General features: G+C 34.3%; 3 protein-coding genes and 1 pseudogene across 3 annotated transcripts in view; 2 read left to right on the top strand and 2 right to left on the bottom strand.

Moving 5' to 3' along the window:
• The window catches only part of LOC104779089 (14-3-3-like protein GF14 phi), a 2,766-nt gene extending 1,316 nt beyond the window's left edge, over positions 1–1,450 (top strand). Inside the window, exons 2-5 of the mRNA XM_010503481.2 lie at positions 5–467; positions 572–694; positions 796–912; positions 1,089–1,450. Coding sequence (XP_010501783.1) covers positions 5–467; positions 572–694; positions 796–912; positions 1,089–1,163 — 778 coding nt within the window. The 3' untranslated portion in view covers positions 1,164–1,450. The remainder of the gene's footprint in view (positions 1–4; positions 468–571; positions 695–795; positions 913–1,088) is intronic.
• LOC104777447 lies at positions 3,162–4,624 on the bottom strand. Its single transcript, XM_010501711.1, has 4 exons — positions 4,179–4,624; positions 3,970–4,089; positions 3,509–3,604; positions 3,162–3,407 (listed from the first exon to the last, which is right to left on the bottom strand). Exons 1-4 carry the CDS (start codon positions 4,545–4,547, stop codon positions 3,297–3,299), a joined length of 696 nt encoding a protein of 231 aa, XP_010500013.1. The 5' UTR covers positions 4,548–4,624; the 3' UTR covers positions 3,162–3,296.
• On the top strand, positions 14,164–16,447 carry LOC109124779 (2-oxoglutarate-Fe(II) type oxidoreductase-like). Its single transcript, XM_010501712.2, has 11 exons — positions 14,164–14,332; positions 14,454–14,649; positions 14,753–14,851; positions 14,948–14,999; positions 15,111–15,232; positions 15,324–15,421; positions 15,489–15,547; positions 15,688–15,744; positions 15,832–15,877; positions 16,057–16,136; positions 16,224–16,447. The coding sequence occupies exons 1-11, from the start codon at positions 14,231–14,233 to the stop codon at positions 16,309–16,311; spliced, it is 999 nt and encodes a 332-aa protein (XP_010500014.1). The 5' UTR covers positions 14,164–14,230; the 3' UTR covers positions 16,312–16,447.
• LOC104777449 lies at positions 16,346–18,080 on the bottom strand (annotated as a pseudogene).

Below are 18,722 nucleotides of genomic sequence, written 5' to 3' on the forward strand. Positions count from 1 at the left end.
CGAGGGAAGAGTTCGTCTACCTCGCGAAACTCGCCGAACAAGCGGAGCGTTACGAAGAAATGGTAGAATTCATGGAAAAAGTCGCTGAAGCCGTCGACAAAGACGAACTCACCGTCGAGGAACGTAACCTCCTCTCCGTCGCTTACAAAAACGTAATCGGCGCTCGCCGTGCTTCGTGGCGTATCATCTCTTCAATCGAACAGAAGGAAGAGAGCCGCGGTAACGATGACCATGTCGCCACGATCCGTGATTACAGAAGCAAGATTGAATCTGAGTTATCCAAAATCTGTGACGGTATCCTTAAGCTTCTTGATACTAGACTTGTTCCAGCTTCTGCTAATGGTGATTCTAAGGTCTTTTACCTTAAGATGAAGGGAGATTATCATAGGTATTTGGCTGAGTTTAAGACTGGTCAAGAGAGGAAAGACTCCGCTGAACATACTCTCACCGCTTACAAAGCCGCTCAGGTGAGAGTCTCCGATCTGAAAATTGGAATCTAGAATTTGGCTTGGTTTTGTTGGATCTATGGTTTTAGTTGCTAGGTCAAATCATGATTTGTGTTTGTTTGTAGGATATTGCGAATTCTGAATTGGCTCCAACGCACCCGATTCGTCTTGGTTTGGCTTTGAACTTCTCTGTGTTTTACTATGAGATTCTTAACTCTCCAGACCGTGCTTGTAATCTCGCTAAGCAGGTGATGGAAACGTTTCTGATCTGTTTTGAGGGTTTGAGTCAATTGTGTTTTGGGTACTCTTTTATGTGTGTATTGATTTGTTGAGATGTATGTATAAACAGGCGTTTGATGAAGCCATTGCTGAGTTAGATACTCTAGGCGAGGAGTCATACAAGGACAGTACCTTGATCATGCAGCTTCTTCGTGACAACCTTACTCTCTGGACTTCTGACATGCAGGTAAACTAAACACATCTTCCATTCGTTGAAACTGTTCATTGTGGTTTGTTTCTGTAGAGATAATCATAGGTTTTGAAATCAGATGGTTCACTTTTGCATTAGGATAAAAGGTCTGATTGATGTTCCATCCTTGTGTTTATATGAGTCTACTTGTGTTAATTTTGATGATTGATTAGGACGAAGGTGCTGAGGAGATCAAAGAAGCAGCAGCAGCAGCACCAAAGCCTGCTGAAGAACAGAAGGAGACCTAAGTTTGTGACTTGTTTTGTTATTCACTCTATTCTAAAGTTATCTGATGAATTATGTTTCTGCTTGGTGGTTTGTTTTTCTAATCTTCCTATTGCTATCCCGAAGCTTGTAAGGCCGTCTAATTCTTGTCCTTGTTTGCTTTTTCTTAATCGTGGATGCTACTGGATTTTTATCTGTTTTTTTATTTTCTTTCTTTCTCTTGATTGATTGCATTTCGGGCTTATGCCTTGTACTGAAACTTCAGTATTCTCCTCTTATTAATGGTTTGCTATTCTTCCGGTGATGCTTCCTTGTACACGTGTTTTGCAACTGTGTTTTTCTGTGTTTGCTTAGGTTACACAGTTTGCACTGTTTAAAAACTGGGTGGCTTGCTCATGCTGACGCTGATACACTTGAGACCAACCTGAATAAAATTCGTGTAATGCTTCAAATTGGATGAGGTCTGCATAAGAAAACACAAGTGTTGGACATAGCTTTGAATCAAACGGGATTTACCTTGGTTTGTTTTAATCTCGTATTTCCTGAGATTGAACTGGCGATCTCATTATCCTTCCGTCATTCAACCAAAAGGGTTTTGAAAGTTAATATTTTATAGGTTTTTGGGACTATGTTTTGGGTGAGAGCATTTCTTAAATCATCATAATGATCAAACGATACATGATCATAGAAAGCTCTGAGTTTCTTTGGTAACTACACTGTTGGAAAATTTCGGCTGATTGTTGCAACTGTCTTAGCTTTGAACGGATACAAAAATTGTTTAATACTGTATGAAAGATACAAAGTTCAGTCCATTTTCTTTCCTATTGTGGTACTAGAGAACACAAACCCGCTCGTTACCGCACGGAGCTCAAATTGTCAGTGGGAAAAGACACGGTTTAGTGCTATATACGCAAGGTTGATTAGTAGAAACTCACGTGTATATGTATATGCATGTATGTGTGAGTTTTTTGTTGGCATAAATTGCTTTGTACAAAAATGATTGATACATAAATCAGGAATGACAAACCCATTAATAAAATTTGAGATAATGCATCCAAGTTTGAAAATATGTGACGTTTATTACTTCTTTTTTTTTGTCAACAGTTCATGCAAGTAATATTTTCTCTTAATTTTGAATGCTCGGTTGTGTGATTGTGTATGAGGATCTTCTTTTTGACATGTTTTTCATACCATAGCATGCTTTTCGATGACATCCTAACATTATTAGTGTGTCATCATTATCATCATACACAGCATGATTAGTTTTGTTGGTTTGACTTTAATACAACTAATTTTGTAACTTTTCTTTTCTTTTCTTTTCTCTTATGATGAAAAGATACTAATCATTATCGATAAAGTAATTACCATTTTCAAATAAATCGAGCAAAGAGTAATTAGTGAAAATGGAATGGATAACATTAACAAGGTAAAGAATAAGATTAGCCTTTTCAAAAGACAACTGTTAATTCAGATTTCAGACGCGGTCCTGAGAGAGAGCAAGGTTTGCAAATGCTGCTCATGGTCCAAAAAACATTTCTAGCTTTTGAGGGCCAAAACTTTTTGTATTACGACAAAAATTATACTAATGACTTGTGTCATTTTGGGTTTAGCAAAAAGGAAGAAAACGCACATGTGAGGTAAGTCCCAAAAAAACTAACCTGACTTGTTCCAAAATCAAGGCCCATTTTTTTGTTCGAGACTATTTTATAAATTAGGTTATATAATTCACAGATTTAAATTAGGAAAAATCAGTAAAAACCTAAAATGTATAAATTATTAATTGAAAACCACGAGATTTCTTCCCGTTTTTATGCTTCACTTTCCTATTATAATGGATTTCTTATCTGTTTTTAGTTTCCTTGTAATTTTGACAAAGACAGAAGTTTACAACTTTTGTATTTTTCTTAATTATGTCAACGAATATTACAGGTTGTATTTGAAAAAAAGATTACAGGTTGTAATTAAATTTATTTTTTACAAGTGATCCTTAATCAAAAGATTCCTGACATATTTGACTTAAATTACAGGAAAAGGGTTTCAGCTCATATTTATGTGAAATAATTTTTTGATAAAGGGTTCAAATAATGAAAACCACCCATTCATACAAAGATTATAAAAGGAACATATAACATAAGTATGGTTGGAAAAAAAACTATTTAAGTAAATTTTTTGTTAGACATTGATCTTTTAGTTAATTTGTATCTCATCATTTTGAGGATTTTATAGAACCAGAATGCGCTCACAAGTTGTAACCCCAACGCCATTGCCTATATATAAGAACACAAAAAAAAAATGAAATGTTCAAACTACTATATTGATCGAGTAATTGATGAAATGGGAACAAGTAAAGAATAACTTAGATATATACCTTGATGAGAATGGGATTATCAGCTGATATTGTTACGTAAACGAGGTATGGTCCACCCACCATTCTGGCCAACGAGAAGATTGTTGCAAAACACACCTACACCACAATCATTATTAGTATTACTTCATTTAGTTAACATCTCCATACTTCAAAAAAATATTTAGGTATCTACATCACATGAACAAAAAAATTCAATCAACTAGCCATAATGTAGCGAATTTTACAAAACTTTCAAGACTTGACTATATGTTTAACTTGAGGTTTGGATATTCCTAGACACGATATATATTCCTAGACACGATAGTTTTCTAATTTCCTTTTTCCACATGCTAAGCCACAAAACTATAATCTATAACTACTAATTTTGGCCAACTATAATCTATAGTTCATTAAGTGTTATGCTAAGAGTTACTACTAATTATAATTCAGTAAAAACTATGTATGTAACTAAATAAACTCACATCGGCTGCAAGATTTAGATCGGTGTCTCTATAACCAATCTCTTTAAGAATCTCCCTGAGGTGAAGAAACGGACTCGATATGTCTGTGATCCAAATTGCTGCCACCATCTCGGATCCACACTTAAATAATTTCCCAAAAAAAAAAAATCAATTGATTTCTCCAAAGGCACTCGCAATATAAAGTAGTATCATGATAAAAGTATACTTACCTGTCGGTAGAAAAGTCCAGCTACGAAACCAAGAATGCAAACAGAATGATGAACCGCATTATCAATGCTTATGACTTGATCAAAGTGGCTACAAATGAGGTCGTAGATCATGTAGGACAATGAAAACGCCAACGTTTCCATCTGCCGGAGAGATGAGGTTGAAGCAATTGGACAAACAGGACAAGACCAATCTTGAATCGAGAGTGTTGCTAAAACGACAGCGACTGTTGCGTGAACTGTCGAGACAAGACGAGTGCTGAAGTCGAAGGAGAAGTTTGAGAAGATTCGTCGGATGAGAATGAACATGATACCCCATGTGATTACTCCAATCACTGTTATGTTTATTACTCTTATGTATTCTTCCTCCATTGATCTCTTTTTTCCGTCTTATCTTTCTGGTTTCGGAGAGCACACAACTTTGTTATCTAAGATCTTTTTATGCTTTTGTTCTTTGGTTTGGTCTTTAAGGGGTTATTTATTAGACCACGATTGTGAGTTGGGTGTACGTTAGTTGGATTCTTCAATGAGGTCGGTCCCATTTATGTTATCTTTATTTTTTCTATACAATTAGATTCCATCCAAAGAGTTTAAAGTATCATTCACTCTAGCTCCCAACCAATCGGCTAAGTTATTCAGCTCTCCATGGCAAACTGATTTATTTGCCATGTGAAAAAGAACGTGCCTAATGAAATATAAGATGTTTCATCAAAACGTGCTTAAATATATCTTAAGCCCGTTTAGATCTATAAGATGTTTTTATGCGTGTGTGTGGTAGTTTATTTGAGTTTTCTTGAAATATTTTCTCCAATATATTTTATGACCATTCAAATTTTGCCCTATTTCTTTTATAAATTTGACTAATGTTTTCAATACATTAAGTTATAGTTTTTTAATCTCCACATTAGGTTATTATGTTAGATTAAAAAAGGTTATGTAGTGGCAGATCTTAAAAGAAAATTAATTAACCTAGGGCACAACATAATTAAAAAAAATTCACCTATGCGATTGCACAAAGTAGTCTTCATAATATTCATCGCAAAATAGTACTAATAGGTCTATATAGTGAGAGCTCCTGATTCACCTTCACTTATTCCTTCTATGATCTTTTTCGATATTCATCTCGAATCATATCATTTCTCTTACAATAAACTCCTACAATATTTATCAATACATAAATTATGTCAAAAAAATTTCCAACTTTAACAATGTTTTTATCAACTATCAAGACAACGAACTGAAGTTGATAAGTAAAATAGTGAAAATAATAAGCAAAACAATGTCCTTTCGAAGTAAAAAATTCTCAATCCATTGAATTCACTTTTTTATATTGCATGCTCCATCAAAGCTTTTTCCTCTTAATATTTCATACTCAATGTTTAGTAAACAATGAATCCCTCTTAAGATTTCATACTCAATGTTTAGTAAACAAAGAAGCAATAGTATAATTCATATATGCAAAAGATATTTCTTTAACATGTATCATCAAAACAAAAAAAAAACCATTGTCATTTCTTCTTCATCAGAAACATCAGCAGATTCTGTCAACAAACAAAATACATCATGATCAATTTCTTGAATCATAGATTCATTCACTTCCTCTACAAAGAAATGCACAATAACTTTCTAAATTTTGAGTCACCATATGATTATTTTCTTGGAGCATTCTCTAACACAACATTACTTAATAGCTCAGCTTGCCTTGCAATATATTTCACAAGTTCTAAGAAACTTTCCCTATTAGCTGATTAACTCATCATGACCTCCCATAGATAATTATTTTCGTAGTATATATCTACAGTAGTTTAATTTCAAAGGAGAGCCTGCTTAATTTAGACTTACTATAATTTTTCTCTCTCGTATATTTTCGGTGAGATTTTCGTGTGTTTCAAAGAAAAGCCTGATTAATTTAATAAAAAAAGCGTTACCTTGGTCTATCAAATAATCAATAATGCTCTCATTGTTCAACATGTTAGTTCCTTGAAAAAATAGAACGTTACCAGCTTGGTCCATCAAATAATCAGTAATGCTGTCATTCAACATGTAATTAGTTCCTTGAACAAATAGAACGTTACCTTGGTCTATCAAATAATCAATAAAATTATTTATACTTTCATGTAGTAACAAATTATCATACCATACACATGGATCTTACTACCAAATTCATTTCATATATTGAGCAATTGCATCTTGTTACTTTAATGAAAAAATAAAAGTAAATACAATAAATGGAAAGAAAAAAGTGAAATCTAAGAGATTTGAACATGGATCTTACCTCCTAAGAATTTAGCTCTAAAGAGTTCCAACAAGAACTAAATATTTTAAAGAACAAAACTAATGAGTAATGTCTATGTTTATCTGGCTAGCCTATGTGTGTCAAACTAGCTAGCCTATGTATCCGAGTTTCCATGGAACTATCCTCTATGTTTATTGCGTATCTTATCTATGTCATTTTTGTTGTAAGCTTGTGCTCAAAGATTATGTACTCTTATGTATCATTTGCTTCCTCCTCTTGGGTTGATTGAATTAATACAAATATGTTTTGCACAAAAAAAAAGGAAAAAAAAAAAGAAACAAAAAAATAGTAACAAGTTGAAAGGTAAAATTAGAAAAATTATATGTTTTTTTTAGCTGGAAAAAACAAATGCTTTGCTGAAATAAATCTACAAATTTATATTTTACTAAAAATGTTTTGGTCCATGAACCTTATCTTGAATAGATAGAAATTTTGAAGAAAATGATATATTGCATTAATTTATATGTATATTTGATTCATTGACTTTTTTCATCTCTTTGTGAAATTTAGAATACAAAGATATCTTTCTTAGTTTGGATGAAATGAAGCATCTTTTTAAAAAGTATATATATATATATATATATATATATATATATATTTTGTGAAAAACTATATTTCCTGATTGATCCTATATATATGTTTGTTACCTGATGCCACTAAGACATATACGGTATCACTACTAAGAAGAACACAAAGGTGTGTTTTTCTGTCTTTTTTTTTTTTGAACATCAGGGTACATATGCTTCTTTTTATTTTCTAGATTTGTAAGAACTTCTTTTTTTTTTTTTTGTACATCAGGGCCGGGTATGCTCCTTATTTTGTAGATCTGTGAGAACTTCTTTCTTTTTTTCTTAAAACAATTTTAATGAATTATGTTATTACACCAGTTTGACACACATATATTTGTCTCTTTTGATTTCAATATGATTCTTCATATACTTTATCTTATAGATAAACTAATTAGTTCTCAAACAAATAGGGATAAGAAATCTTATGAGAAACATCTTTGGGTATATATTGGATGTTGTCATGTTGAGGTTGAAATTTGTGGTTTAATTTTGTTGTTGTTGGTAGAAACTGGGAAGAGACCGAAACAAAGATGGATGACAAGATGAGGAAGCTGTACAGTTGTGTCATCTGTACCAAGTTGTTCGACGAAGCAACAGCCCTGAAGAATTGTCGTCACATATGTAAGCTCTCTCAGTTCCCTCTAACTATATTATTTTAGTCATTTAGGCTTTTGGATTTCAATATGTATTATGTACCTTGGTATGATTTATTTTGTTATCTCTCTTTTTATTTCTCGAGTCCACTGTTACATTGAGTTTTTTTTTTTTTCATTTAATCTTGCTTTGCTCCTTAAACTATCGTAGACTCCTAAATAACAAAAAGAAAGCAAAAAAAAAAAAACTGTTTTTTTCATAACTGGGAATTAGTTTAGGGTTCAGACCAAATTCATCTCATTAATTAGTCGTTTTGGACTTGAAATTGTTCTAATACTAGAATTGATTGGTGTGAGTCTTCATTTATTCTTGATATTCTTTGTTTATCCAGTTCTAGAATTAATTGTTCTTATACTAGAATCATTTATTTCTTATATTTGTTAGATTTGATTCAAAGATATACATATTTTTTTTTCTATATCTTCGAGTAATTTTGTTTTCTGAAATACCTATAAACAGTTTGCTGGAAATGCATTCATGGCAAGATAACAGAACATGCCTGGCACTGTTGTCCAATCTGCTATGCTGACTTTGGTCCAGACCCTCTCAGAAGACTAAAGTATGTACTATGATCTATTTTATCTAAAACATTTAAGAATACAATTGTGTTAGTTCTGGTATATATATTTTGTTAATAGTTCATATATCTTTTGAAAACACTAATTCTTCAAATTAATTTTGTTAATGTGTTTGACAGACATGACGACCTCCTTTTGCTAACAATGGAAAGGGAGAACTTGCTTTCAGATACTGAAGATGAGGAGGCAGGATCAGATGATGACTATATGGAGGAAACTGAGAGTTCTGATGAAGATGAAGATGAAGATGAGGATACCGATTCTGATGATGGTCTCAAAGCCATGGTGATCGACTCTAAAGGGAAGGCTAAGATCTGAAAAATTATTTTTCAAGACTATATTTCCTGTCTTTCGCAAATGTTCTGTTTTAAATAATTTCTTTTGGATTCAAACCCTATTTGCTTTTCAGTTATTTTGAATAAAGGAAATATAAAAATTTGATGCAATCTATAATTTATTTAAAGATGATCATTTCAAGAATCTATTAAGATAAATTTATTAACTATGAGTCTATGATTTGTAAACATGATTAGATTTATGAATATTGTTATTCAAATGTTGCAACAAAATTTGAAAAGAGTTACAGCTTTTTTCCCTTCATTTTATTCATTACGAGCTAACAGAGTTGTGAATATATAGTGAATAAGGGCATCTCCAACCCCACTCTATTTTAGAGTCAAAACTTTATTATAGAACAACATTTGCTTCAACCCTACTTTATATTTTACTCTAAAATAGAAAAATGATAGGATTACTCTATATATAGAGCAACTCTATTCCCACCTCTATTTTTTTACACTAACTCTATTTTCATCTCTAAAATAGAGTAATACATTAGAGTAAAACAATGTTCTATTTTAGAGTTACTCTATTTTAGAGAAAAAATAGAGATATACGTTGGAGATGGTCTAAGTAGATTTACATACATATATATTTCATGCAATATATATGGATTGTACATATAGATCCGAGCAACAAGGTTTACTTGTGGAGCGATAAGATATATGTGTTTGGGCGATTAAGCTAATGTAGATTAATTAGGATTACGAGGATGAGGAATATATATGGCGTATATGAGTTTATTGAAAAAGTGGTTTTCGTAGCATTAGGTAATAACGAATGGGTATTTTATATACTAAGCATGCTGTTCTATAAATTTAAATTTCTCGCTATGATTTTGTCGATGATGTCTTGTTAGTCGTCTAAATTGTTTCAAAAGTGGAATACTATTAAGAGTAAGTATTAGTACATGAACATTGTTTGCAGAGGAATTGGACAATGCTTGTGCATATAGTTCAAAGATTAAGCCCTAATTATATCCAATTATCCCATTCAGTGGAATTTCCTTATCTTGCTCAACAATTGCAGAATCTTATTCAACAATTACGGAACGTTTAGACATTATTTATTGATGAAGACTTAACTCTCTTAACTCTCTTAAAGAGTCTTTTATATAATTAGCTCCCACTTGACTTTAGCCACCATGCGAGCTCTTCTCCCTTTTGTTATGAGTTTCCTTCTCATACAAGCCATGAGAGCTTTTAGTTTATCAATACTCCTCGGAAATTGGCCAACGTTGTTTTCAAGGTTGAAATTGGGAAATAACTCCAACAAATTTGACATAGGTTCCCAAGTTGAGTACTCCAAATCAGAAAAGCCCTTTCCACTATACCAACAGTTTTGTTGTATTATCTTCCACATCTTTACGATATCTAGGAATATTTCTAGCTCTGTAGTCCACTCAAGTGCTGGAGTAAGGATGTTTAGAAACTCTTGGACAATGTACTATGTTGGTACTTGGTACTGCAATTTTAAGCTGGGACAGTTGACACTGGGGAACGTTGTTATGTTGAAAAAACTTCAGTATAAGCAACCCGGCCAATTCTTGCGAAAATCTTGTAAGGACCAAAATACCTATGTGTCAACTTTTCGTTCCTCTTTTGAACCAAAGACTTCTGCCTATAAGGTCTAAAGTTCAAATACACTCCCCCACTCAAACACAAAATTTTTGCGGTGCCTAATTATTAGCTTCCCTTTGTATTCTCTCATGAGCTACCTCTAAATTTTAACTGAGCTTCACCAGAATGTTCTCACTATCCTTCAGTAGCTCCTCTACATGAAGATTAATCTTTGGTGTCTTCATACCTGAACCACCTTCACTACCATAGATAAAAATTAAAAGACCATGACATGTTTTGAATGGAAAAAACTAAGATAAATTGTATCAGTTTTCTGTTCAAGGAAAACGTTGCATCCAAGAGGAAGGTCTCTGCTTTCAAAACAACGTAAATACGTCTCTAGAGACCTGTTGTTTACTTCTGTTTTGGCCATCTATATGAGGATGGGTATACAGTGCACTTGTGCAATACTGATCCAGTGATCCTTGCAGCTTAAGCAGCTCTCACATCAAAAACTACTGAGAAAATACGGTCTCTATCAGATATCAATGGTTCAGAAATTTTGTGGAGCTTCACCACTTCTCTTATGAAGGCTTCTGCTATTACCTTTATCGAACATGTGTTTCAAGGAAATGAAGTGGTTGTACTTACTCACAGTCCACCACCACCATAATAGATTTATAGCGTTTGGCCTCCAACAAAATCTAGGCTCACATCAATCCATACATATTTTAGGATTGAGAGAGGTGACAACAACTCTGCTGGTGACAATGTAACATATTCTCTTGACATGTTTGGCATTTGGGACTAAAATCCACTTCATGCCTCTCCAATATACTTTTGTAGAAAACCTCTTAAATATTTTCAACGCTCCTTCTTAGCTTCACATAGCACTGGAGTGGAACCATTACAGTAAATTTGAAATGAAAGGAGATCCTGCAAGAATCAGAAACCTTCCATCCTTATATAACAACCTTTTTCTAAATGAAAATTAGCTATAGGCGTCTCCTTCTCACACTAAACCAATCTCAGACCAAAGTACCTTTTTTTTTCACCGAAAGGATTATATTGATAACAGTTCAGAAAGATTACAAACCACAAGATAAAAGACGAGAATGAAACTACAGAGACACAATGATCTTTCCGTAACCTACAACTAAAAGAGGAAAGGATTTTACCGATAAATTGCTTAAACCAAAATATCTTGTCTCGAGACTGATTTAGCTCTCGAAAAACCATAAGGACTTTTCACATACAGAAGGATGATAACGGGCTTCAACACACATGACCATAACAAGAGAGTGGAACTTGGTTTTCTCCGCATAAGATGCATCTTTCTCTATAATTGCTTTGTCAAGGGTCTCTTGGGATGTAACCGCAAGATAATCGAGACCCATTTGAACCTTTCATTTCAAGGCCACAATGACCAAGTAACTAAGCTTAAACAAAGCATAATACTAGATGAGCTAATCCAAACATAACCAAAGCTCTACCCCAAACTAACAAAGAGAAATAGTCCAGGAAGAGAAACTTAGCTCAAACAAGGGAGACTACAGTCCAAACAAGGGAGACTACAGTCCAAAAAAGGGAAACTACTAAACCTGAGCAAATGATGATACCAGATCTTAAACGATTACAATTGTAATAAAACATTATATATATATATATATATATATATATATAGGAGAAGTATGTAATTATTAATTATTTTTGGTTATTTTAAAAAAATGAAAAATATTTTCCTGTTAACATCAGTCAACTCGGTCAACACCGATCAACATCAGATTCCGACAAATAAAGCCTTGAAATTAGATAGTTATAGTATTGTACACATCATTCATGTTTGTTTATATATGTTATTATGTGATAACAATAGTTCCTATGATTAACAGAATATTTATATTGTTTACTGATATAAGATTGGAATCACTCCAACTTAAGATCACACAAGGATCAAGAGATTCTAAGCTTATATTGCCGAAAGTTGAATTCACGAGCTGGCTCTGAAGCACTCTCTCGTGAATCAAGGGGTGGTACAATGGATAGATGGGTGATTGACTCACTCAATCAGTGGGATAATCGACTCGCTCGATCAATGAACGAATGAAGGATGTTGAATCACTCAACAAACTTAATCCGCATGATTCTGATCATCTGTCACCTTTGATCATTTTATTCTTTACAAAGAACTAAAGAACAAAGCAATACAAAGACTCAAACTTTGTAAAGAAGAAAACGTTTCTATTACTTTAAAATGATCAAAGGTGTTTTACATTGAACGAACTAATGAGCATATATAGGATCAAGTAGACGTTCTAGTGTTCTAAAACAAGAAATAAATCACAACAATTAATGAAAATATGATTGTTGGACCATTAAGTGTAGAATCAGTCCAAATAAGGCAAGAAGATGTGCCTTGTACCTTGTTAACTTGGGGAGGAAATAGTGACGTATTGGAAGCTTCTTAGGTACTTGTGGAAACTCGAATATGCACAAGAATAGATTAGGAAGTAGTCGTTGTGCGTTGATGACAATCGGGTCCGAAAAAGGCAAGTAGTAATAAGATTGAATCCGCATGATCCAATGGTTATTATTGCTGGTGAAATCCTCCAAATATTCTCTGGTGGCTGTAGAGGTTCTCTTGGTTTCCATATGTAGCTTTGGGACACATCCAAGTAAAGGTAAATGAAAGTTTCCTTATCTGGCTCCAAGTAGATGAACGAACATGATTCAAAGGGTGGTTTGGACTTGGGTCTTCTCTTGGGTTGTTCTCCATGGGCTGAAGACTTGTGGTGAATCAAATAGGTGTGTTGGTTTCCTCTAGGGCTGGTCCAAGTGTCAAAAGGCCGAAACTCTTCATAGCTTGCAATGATGTCTGATTCATCTGCGAGTAGTTCAAGTCCATCAGCGAGTAGTTCCGCATGTCTGTCAGCGAGTAGTTCAACATGTCCACTGAGTATTCTAACGAGTACTTCAACTATGACTTTTTGTGTCATCTTTGAATCAGATGGATGGTAAGTGATTCCTTGATGATTTTGTGTTTCCTCATTAAAAACCTTTTTAGGTAAACCCTGTGGGAAAAATCCTAGACAAGGGAAAAAGAGTACAACAGTCATATCCCAAAAATGAGGTAATTTAACTTGCTGATGTTTGATCCCTCTTGAACCATTGGACTCTTTAGGGTTAATTTTATGATGATTAATTAACCCTTCTCTTTTTCTTGATTAGAACTCTATTTGGGAAAATATTCTCCAAAATGCTCTTGGTGGGAAAAGAGTTCTGATCAAGATAAAATTCGTCTAAATTTATTATTTATTACAAATCATAAGAATTATTACAAATGAAATTTTACCATACATAATTCTTTTGGACGATATTAGATTTTTACTATATACATTTTTCTATGCTCCTTCTCCATTCTTCGTTTTTAATTAATTATATGTAAAATTTTGGCGAACTGTTATAACTGTACATCACTAAAAATTTCTTGTAAATGTTCCTTTATTAATTTATATAATTTAACAAATCACGATATTTGGAACTCGAATCCTAAAACTCTTGATTTAGAAGCATTAATCAACTTTTGATCGATGGTCAAAGAAGCTTTCATGTTACAAAATAAAAACTTCAAAGACTTTTTTTTAATGTTCGATTGTAGTATTTAAATATGCATAAATGTTACAAACAAATTCAATCCACCGTTCTTCCTTAACATTTCAATATAATACTCAAGACCTATATTTGTTCTTACAACCATCAAATCAAATAGGAGGCGTCCTCACCCCGGTCTTAAATATGCATAAAGTAGCATTTTTCTTTTCTTTTTATATATAAAAAAAAATTGGCATATATTGATTCTAATTATTAGGTCGTACCCAACAAAAAAAAAGATTATAATTATTAGGCTGTTGACTACGTTGAATGTATGACAACAACAAGGTAGCTGATATGTCGGGACGGCTGCAATTCCTTCTTTCTTTATTAGTTCTTTCTCGAGTGGAGGAAAACAAAAAACAGACGACAGAGAGAGAGAAAGCGAGAGAGAGAGAGAGAGAGAGAGATGGAGAATCACACGAAAGACTCGACCATGAATGTTTCATCTCTTAACTGTATCGATCTATCCGACGATGATCTTCATAACTCAGTTGTTTCCCTCAAACAGGTTTTGTCTCCACAATCTCAATTTTTTTCGATTTTGCATGTTTTGATCATTAATTTAGAATCATTAAAAAAAATAATAATAATATTGATTCCATGATATTATGGGTAATTTTGGGTTTTAGGCATGTTTGGATTGTGGATTTTTCTATGTGATCAACCATGGGATAAACGACGAGTTCATGGACGATGTTTTCGAGCAGAGCAAGAAGTTTTTTGCTCTTCCTTTAGAGGAGAAGATGAAAGTGTTGAGAAACGAAAAGCATCGAGGCTATACACCTGTTCTTGATGAACTTTTAGATCCTGAGAATCAAGTCAATGGTATTATTGGTGGTCACCTCTCTTTGCTTTAGTTTCAAAGGTGTTTTAATTATGATTGATTTGATTTGATTGATGTTGAATTCATTTTTGGGGGTGTGTTTAGGGGATCATAAAGAAGGTTATTACATTGGAATTGAAGTTCCTAAAGATGATCCTCATTGGGATAAACCATTCTATGGTCCGAACCCTTGGCCTGATGCTGGTTAGTGTTTTCTTTCTTTCTTTCTTTCTTTCTTTCTTCTCTGTTGATTTTGTTCATGGCACTTTCTTTGAATAAACTTTGATGTGTTTTTGGTAGATGTTTTACCCGGTTGGCGAGAAACAATGGAGAAATATCATCGAGAAGCATTGTAAGTCCTCATCTTTGGTTCGCCCTTTTAGTCAAATTTCGTTGGCTTTTAGTTGAAACATTTCATCTGTTTTGTTGACAAATCTGAAAAATGCTTTTTGGTAATGGTCAGGAGGATTTCTAAGGCTATTGCAAGATTATTGGCGTTAGCACTGGACTTGGATGTGGATTACTTCGATAGGACGGAAATGCTTGGGAAGCCTATTGCAACTATGCGTTTCTTGCGCTATCAGGGTGATGTATTTTTCTTATGAAGAGATCACAGAGCATTACTGTTTCTTAAGGTTTTGTATAATCAACCGTTGGCTTCTTCTGTTATCTTTAGGGGTTTCTGATCCCTCAAATGGAATATATGCATGTGGAGCACATTCTGACTTCGGGATGATGACTCTGTTAGCCACAGATAGTGTAACGGGACTCCAGGTATTAAGCAACACAGATTTGTTAGTCAGGTTAGCTAGTTATGTAATTTGCTAAAACTTGATGGCAGATATGCAAAGATAAGAAGGCGACGCCTCAGAAGTGGGAATATGTACCGCCAATTAAAGGGTATAACTAAAAACCTTTCTAGTGGTTCATTGGTTCCATCATCATCTTATGAACTTTGTATCCTATATGTGTTCAAGTCTGAGCATCTGATCAAAACTCAGTGAGAATATGGTGGATTTATTTGATTTATCTGTCTCCAGGGCATTTATTGTGAATCTTGGCGATATGCTGGAACGGTGGAGCAATGGATTTTTCAAGTAATACTTCTAGCTTTACAAGGGATTGTGATTTTGAAGTAAATTTTTCTAGCTGACATTTTTCTCGCATATATTGTGACCTTACAGATCCACATTACATCGGGTTCTTGGGAACGGTCAGGAACGATATTCAGTAAGGCTCTTACTACACTCATCTGTTTCTGATCTTTATAATCTTGCAGGGTTATTAGAGAGGGTTTTTGCTTTTTAGCCATATGCTTAATGCTTGCTTGGTCATAATATTCTCAGCAGTTTAGTTTTGTGTTTGACATATATAACATCAATGTTGCATCTAATGTTTTCTCAACGCAGATTCCATTCTTCGTGGAACCGAATCATGACTGTCTAGTGGAGTGTCTCCCAACATGCAAGTCAGAAAGCAACCTGCCCAAGTAAGACTTCAGCTAGTTCTATACCAAGACCTTTTGAGTGGTAACAACTGTGGTTAAAAATTGTTAATGATTTTGATGCATTTATAGATATCCACCGATCAAATGTTCGACGTACCTCACCCAGCGTTACAAGGAAACACATGCGGAGCTAAGCATCTACCACCAACAAACATGAATGCTCTTTTCAATCAACAGTAGGAGGGAGTCTTAACAAAAAAAAAAAAGTAAATTAGTGTTCGTTGTTACACTCTTGGATGTATGCTCAAAGCAAAGTCCTCGAAGAGATCGTAATATAAGTGAAGTTTACGGAACACCCCTTCCATTTATTGGCAGGGATACACATGCTTATGTATTGTTTTAATCTTTGTATCTTATACACAGTCTTTTTAACATTTAAAATCAATACTAGCCACACTTGTTGACTCATGGGTTTAGGAGATGTTGTAATGAGACCAAAGAATGTAAACTAACAAGTTTGGTCGCCGCTCATGTAATAACACCTTCATCTCGTTGGTGTGGGCGATCATTAACCCAAATTGCGTTATAGGGTTCACTAGAAGTGATACACAAAATCCATATACGACTTTCTCCTTTGCATTTTGGTAATAACCCTTTGCCAATTGAGAAATGTTTGATTTTCATAGTTTTGCTGGAAAAGGTAGAGCAGTCTCCTTATTCAGGTAAAAAAAAAGACACAAAGGCCGGGTAACAGAGAAGATAAACAGAGTACTGCTTCTGTCTAGATTAAGAGCTAGCTTAGAGATACAACAGTTTCACTAATTCGAACCGAGCACTTCGAGAAGTTATCAAACTCGGTGTAGTCACTGTCAGAGATCATTGTCTTGGACCATGACTTCCTTGCTGTTCTGATCCTCATTGCTTCCTCCTGTAAACACCACATATGATAACAAGAGGGAAATAACTTTAATCATATGAATAGGAAGATGCAAAAACCAGCAAATTTGAGTTGCTTTAAGCAAAGGATACCTCAGAGATGGGTTTCCTCTTCTTTTCTTGCGTCTCCTTCTTTGCTTTCACTCTCTGAGCTTCAGCCAACAAAGACATCCTCTTTGCGGTCTTAGCATATGGATTAAGCTTAACCATCACATTCAAATTCTTCAAAGGATTCTTCGTAATCACTCGTCTCTTCACTTGCTTCTTCATTGGCTTCACAACACTCTCTGAACCTCATCAGAGTTTATAATCCTAGCAAGATCAGCATTAAACATTTTCGTCCGTGGCGAAACATATCCTTTCTTCTTCTCAAAGAAACCGTAAATAGACTCAACCCTCTTAAACGCAGACCTACCAAGATGACCACCAGTAGCTAAACCCAACAAATTTAACCTCGTCACATTACAAAATGTCAACTCCAGGAATCTTCCTAAATGCCTTTAACCAGAAACGATCCTTCAGTATCATAAACTATCAAGTATCAATGGACCTTTCCCAGAATATGTAACGACGATTCCTCATTTGGCCTTCTCCGCGTCAGCGAAAGCACCTATCCGCTTCAAAACCTTAACCACTTGGGAAGTTCCCTCAATAGATTCAATAAAATAAAATCACTAACTACAAGTGGCAACTCTGGAACACTCGCGATCTTGTGACCACGAGCCATAACTAAAGACGAAACCGCGGTAGCAGCGACTGCGGAAACAATGGCGTGCGTCTTCATATTGACATTAACACGACGATGCAACCGTCGCAAGATTTTAGTCGGAGAAAACATTCGGCCACTACGACACATGTTTCCGTAAGCTGCTTGACCAGCACGGTATGTACCACCAACTGAAACACGAGGGATATGCGAAATGGCATGACCTAAGGTTGACAGCTGTGGTAGGAGATTAAAGGACGTGAGGCGGCTATGGCAGCGAGTCTTTTCACATTGGCATTTGTACGGTTCTTCCGTCGCCATACTTTAGTCCGAGGCTCGGAGCAATATTTGGAGGCCATTTTCAGATGTGAGACAAGACTAGTGGTGTCTTTTAGGGTTTTTTTAATTAAAAAAAATCTCACAAGACTACTTTTAAAGCCTTATATAAATGTGTTTACTGATTAGGTTTCCTTAAAAAAAGTACTTGATTTTATAAAAGTTTTTGAACTTAAATAAGAAAGTTATAAAGCAAGATTTGTACTCAAAAGAGAGAGAGGTCTGGATGGTAAACTGTGGAAAAAAAAAGTACAAACTAAGGTATTCGATATTCCAAAGAAAAGGAATAGAGAATTTCCAGGTAAAAATATGGAAGATACAAAAGTGTTAACTAAAAGATCATTTGACAAGTCTCCCTCTCGAAAACACACATGCGTAAAAGCTTGACTGACAAATATTTAGTATAACTATACATTGTGAACATCTAAAAGTAGTTTCACTTGTTGACAAGTTTGCTATCTAATTTTACATGACGTAATGCGTCTGAATGATTTAGAAGGTATATATTTATTTTTCTTCGACAAGTTGCCTATAGGGTAGTTTTAATGGAACTACNAAAAAAAAAAAAAAAAAAAAAAAAAAAAAAAAAAACAGTGCCCGACCCCTTCAATATTTGTTGTTTAAAATTTCAAATAATTTTACGTAAACAT

The sequence above is a fragment of the Camelina sativa genome, chromosome 3 (genome assembly GCF_000633955.1).
Source record: "Camelina sativa cultivar DH55 chromosome 3, Cs, whole genome shotgun sequence".
Lineage (NCBI taxonomy): Eukaryota > Viridiplantae > Streptophyta > Magnoliopsida > Brassicales > Brassicaceae > Camelina > Camelina sativa.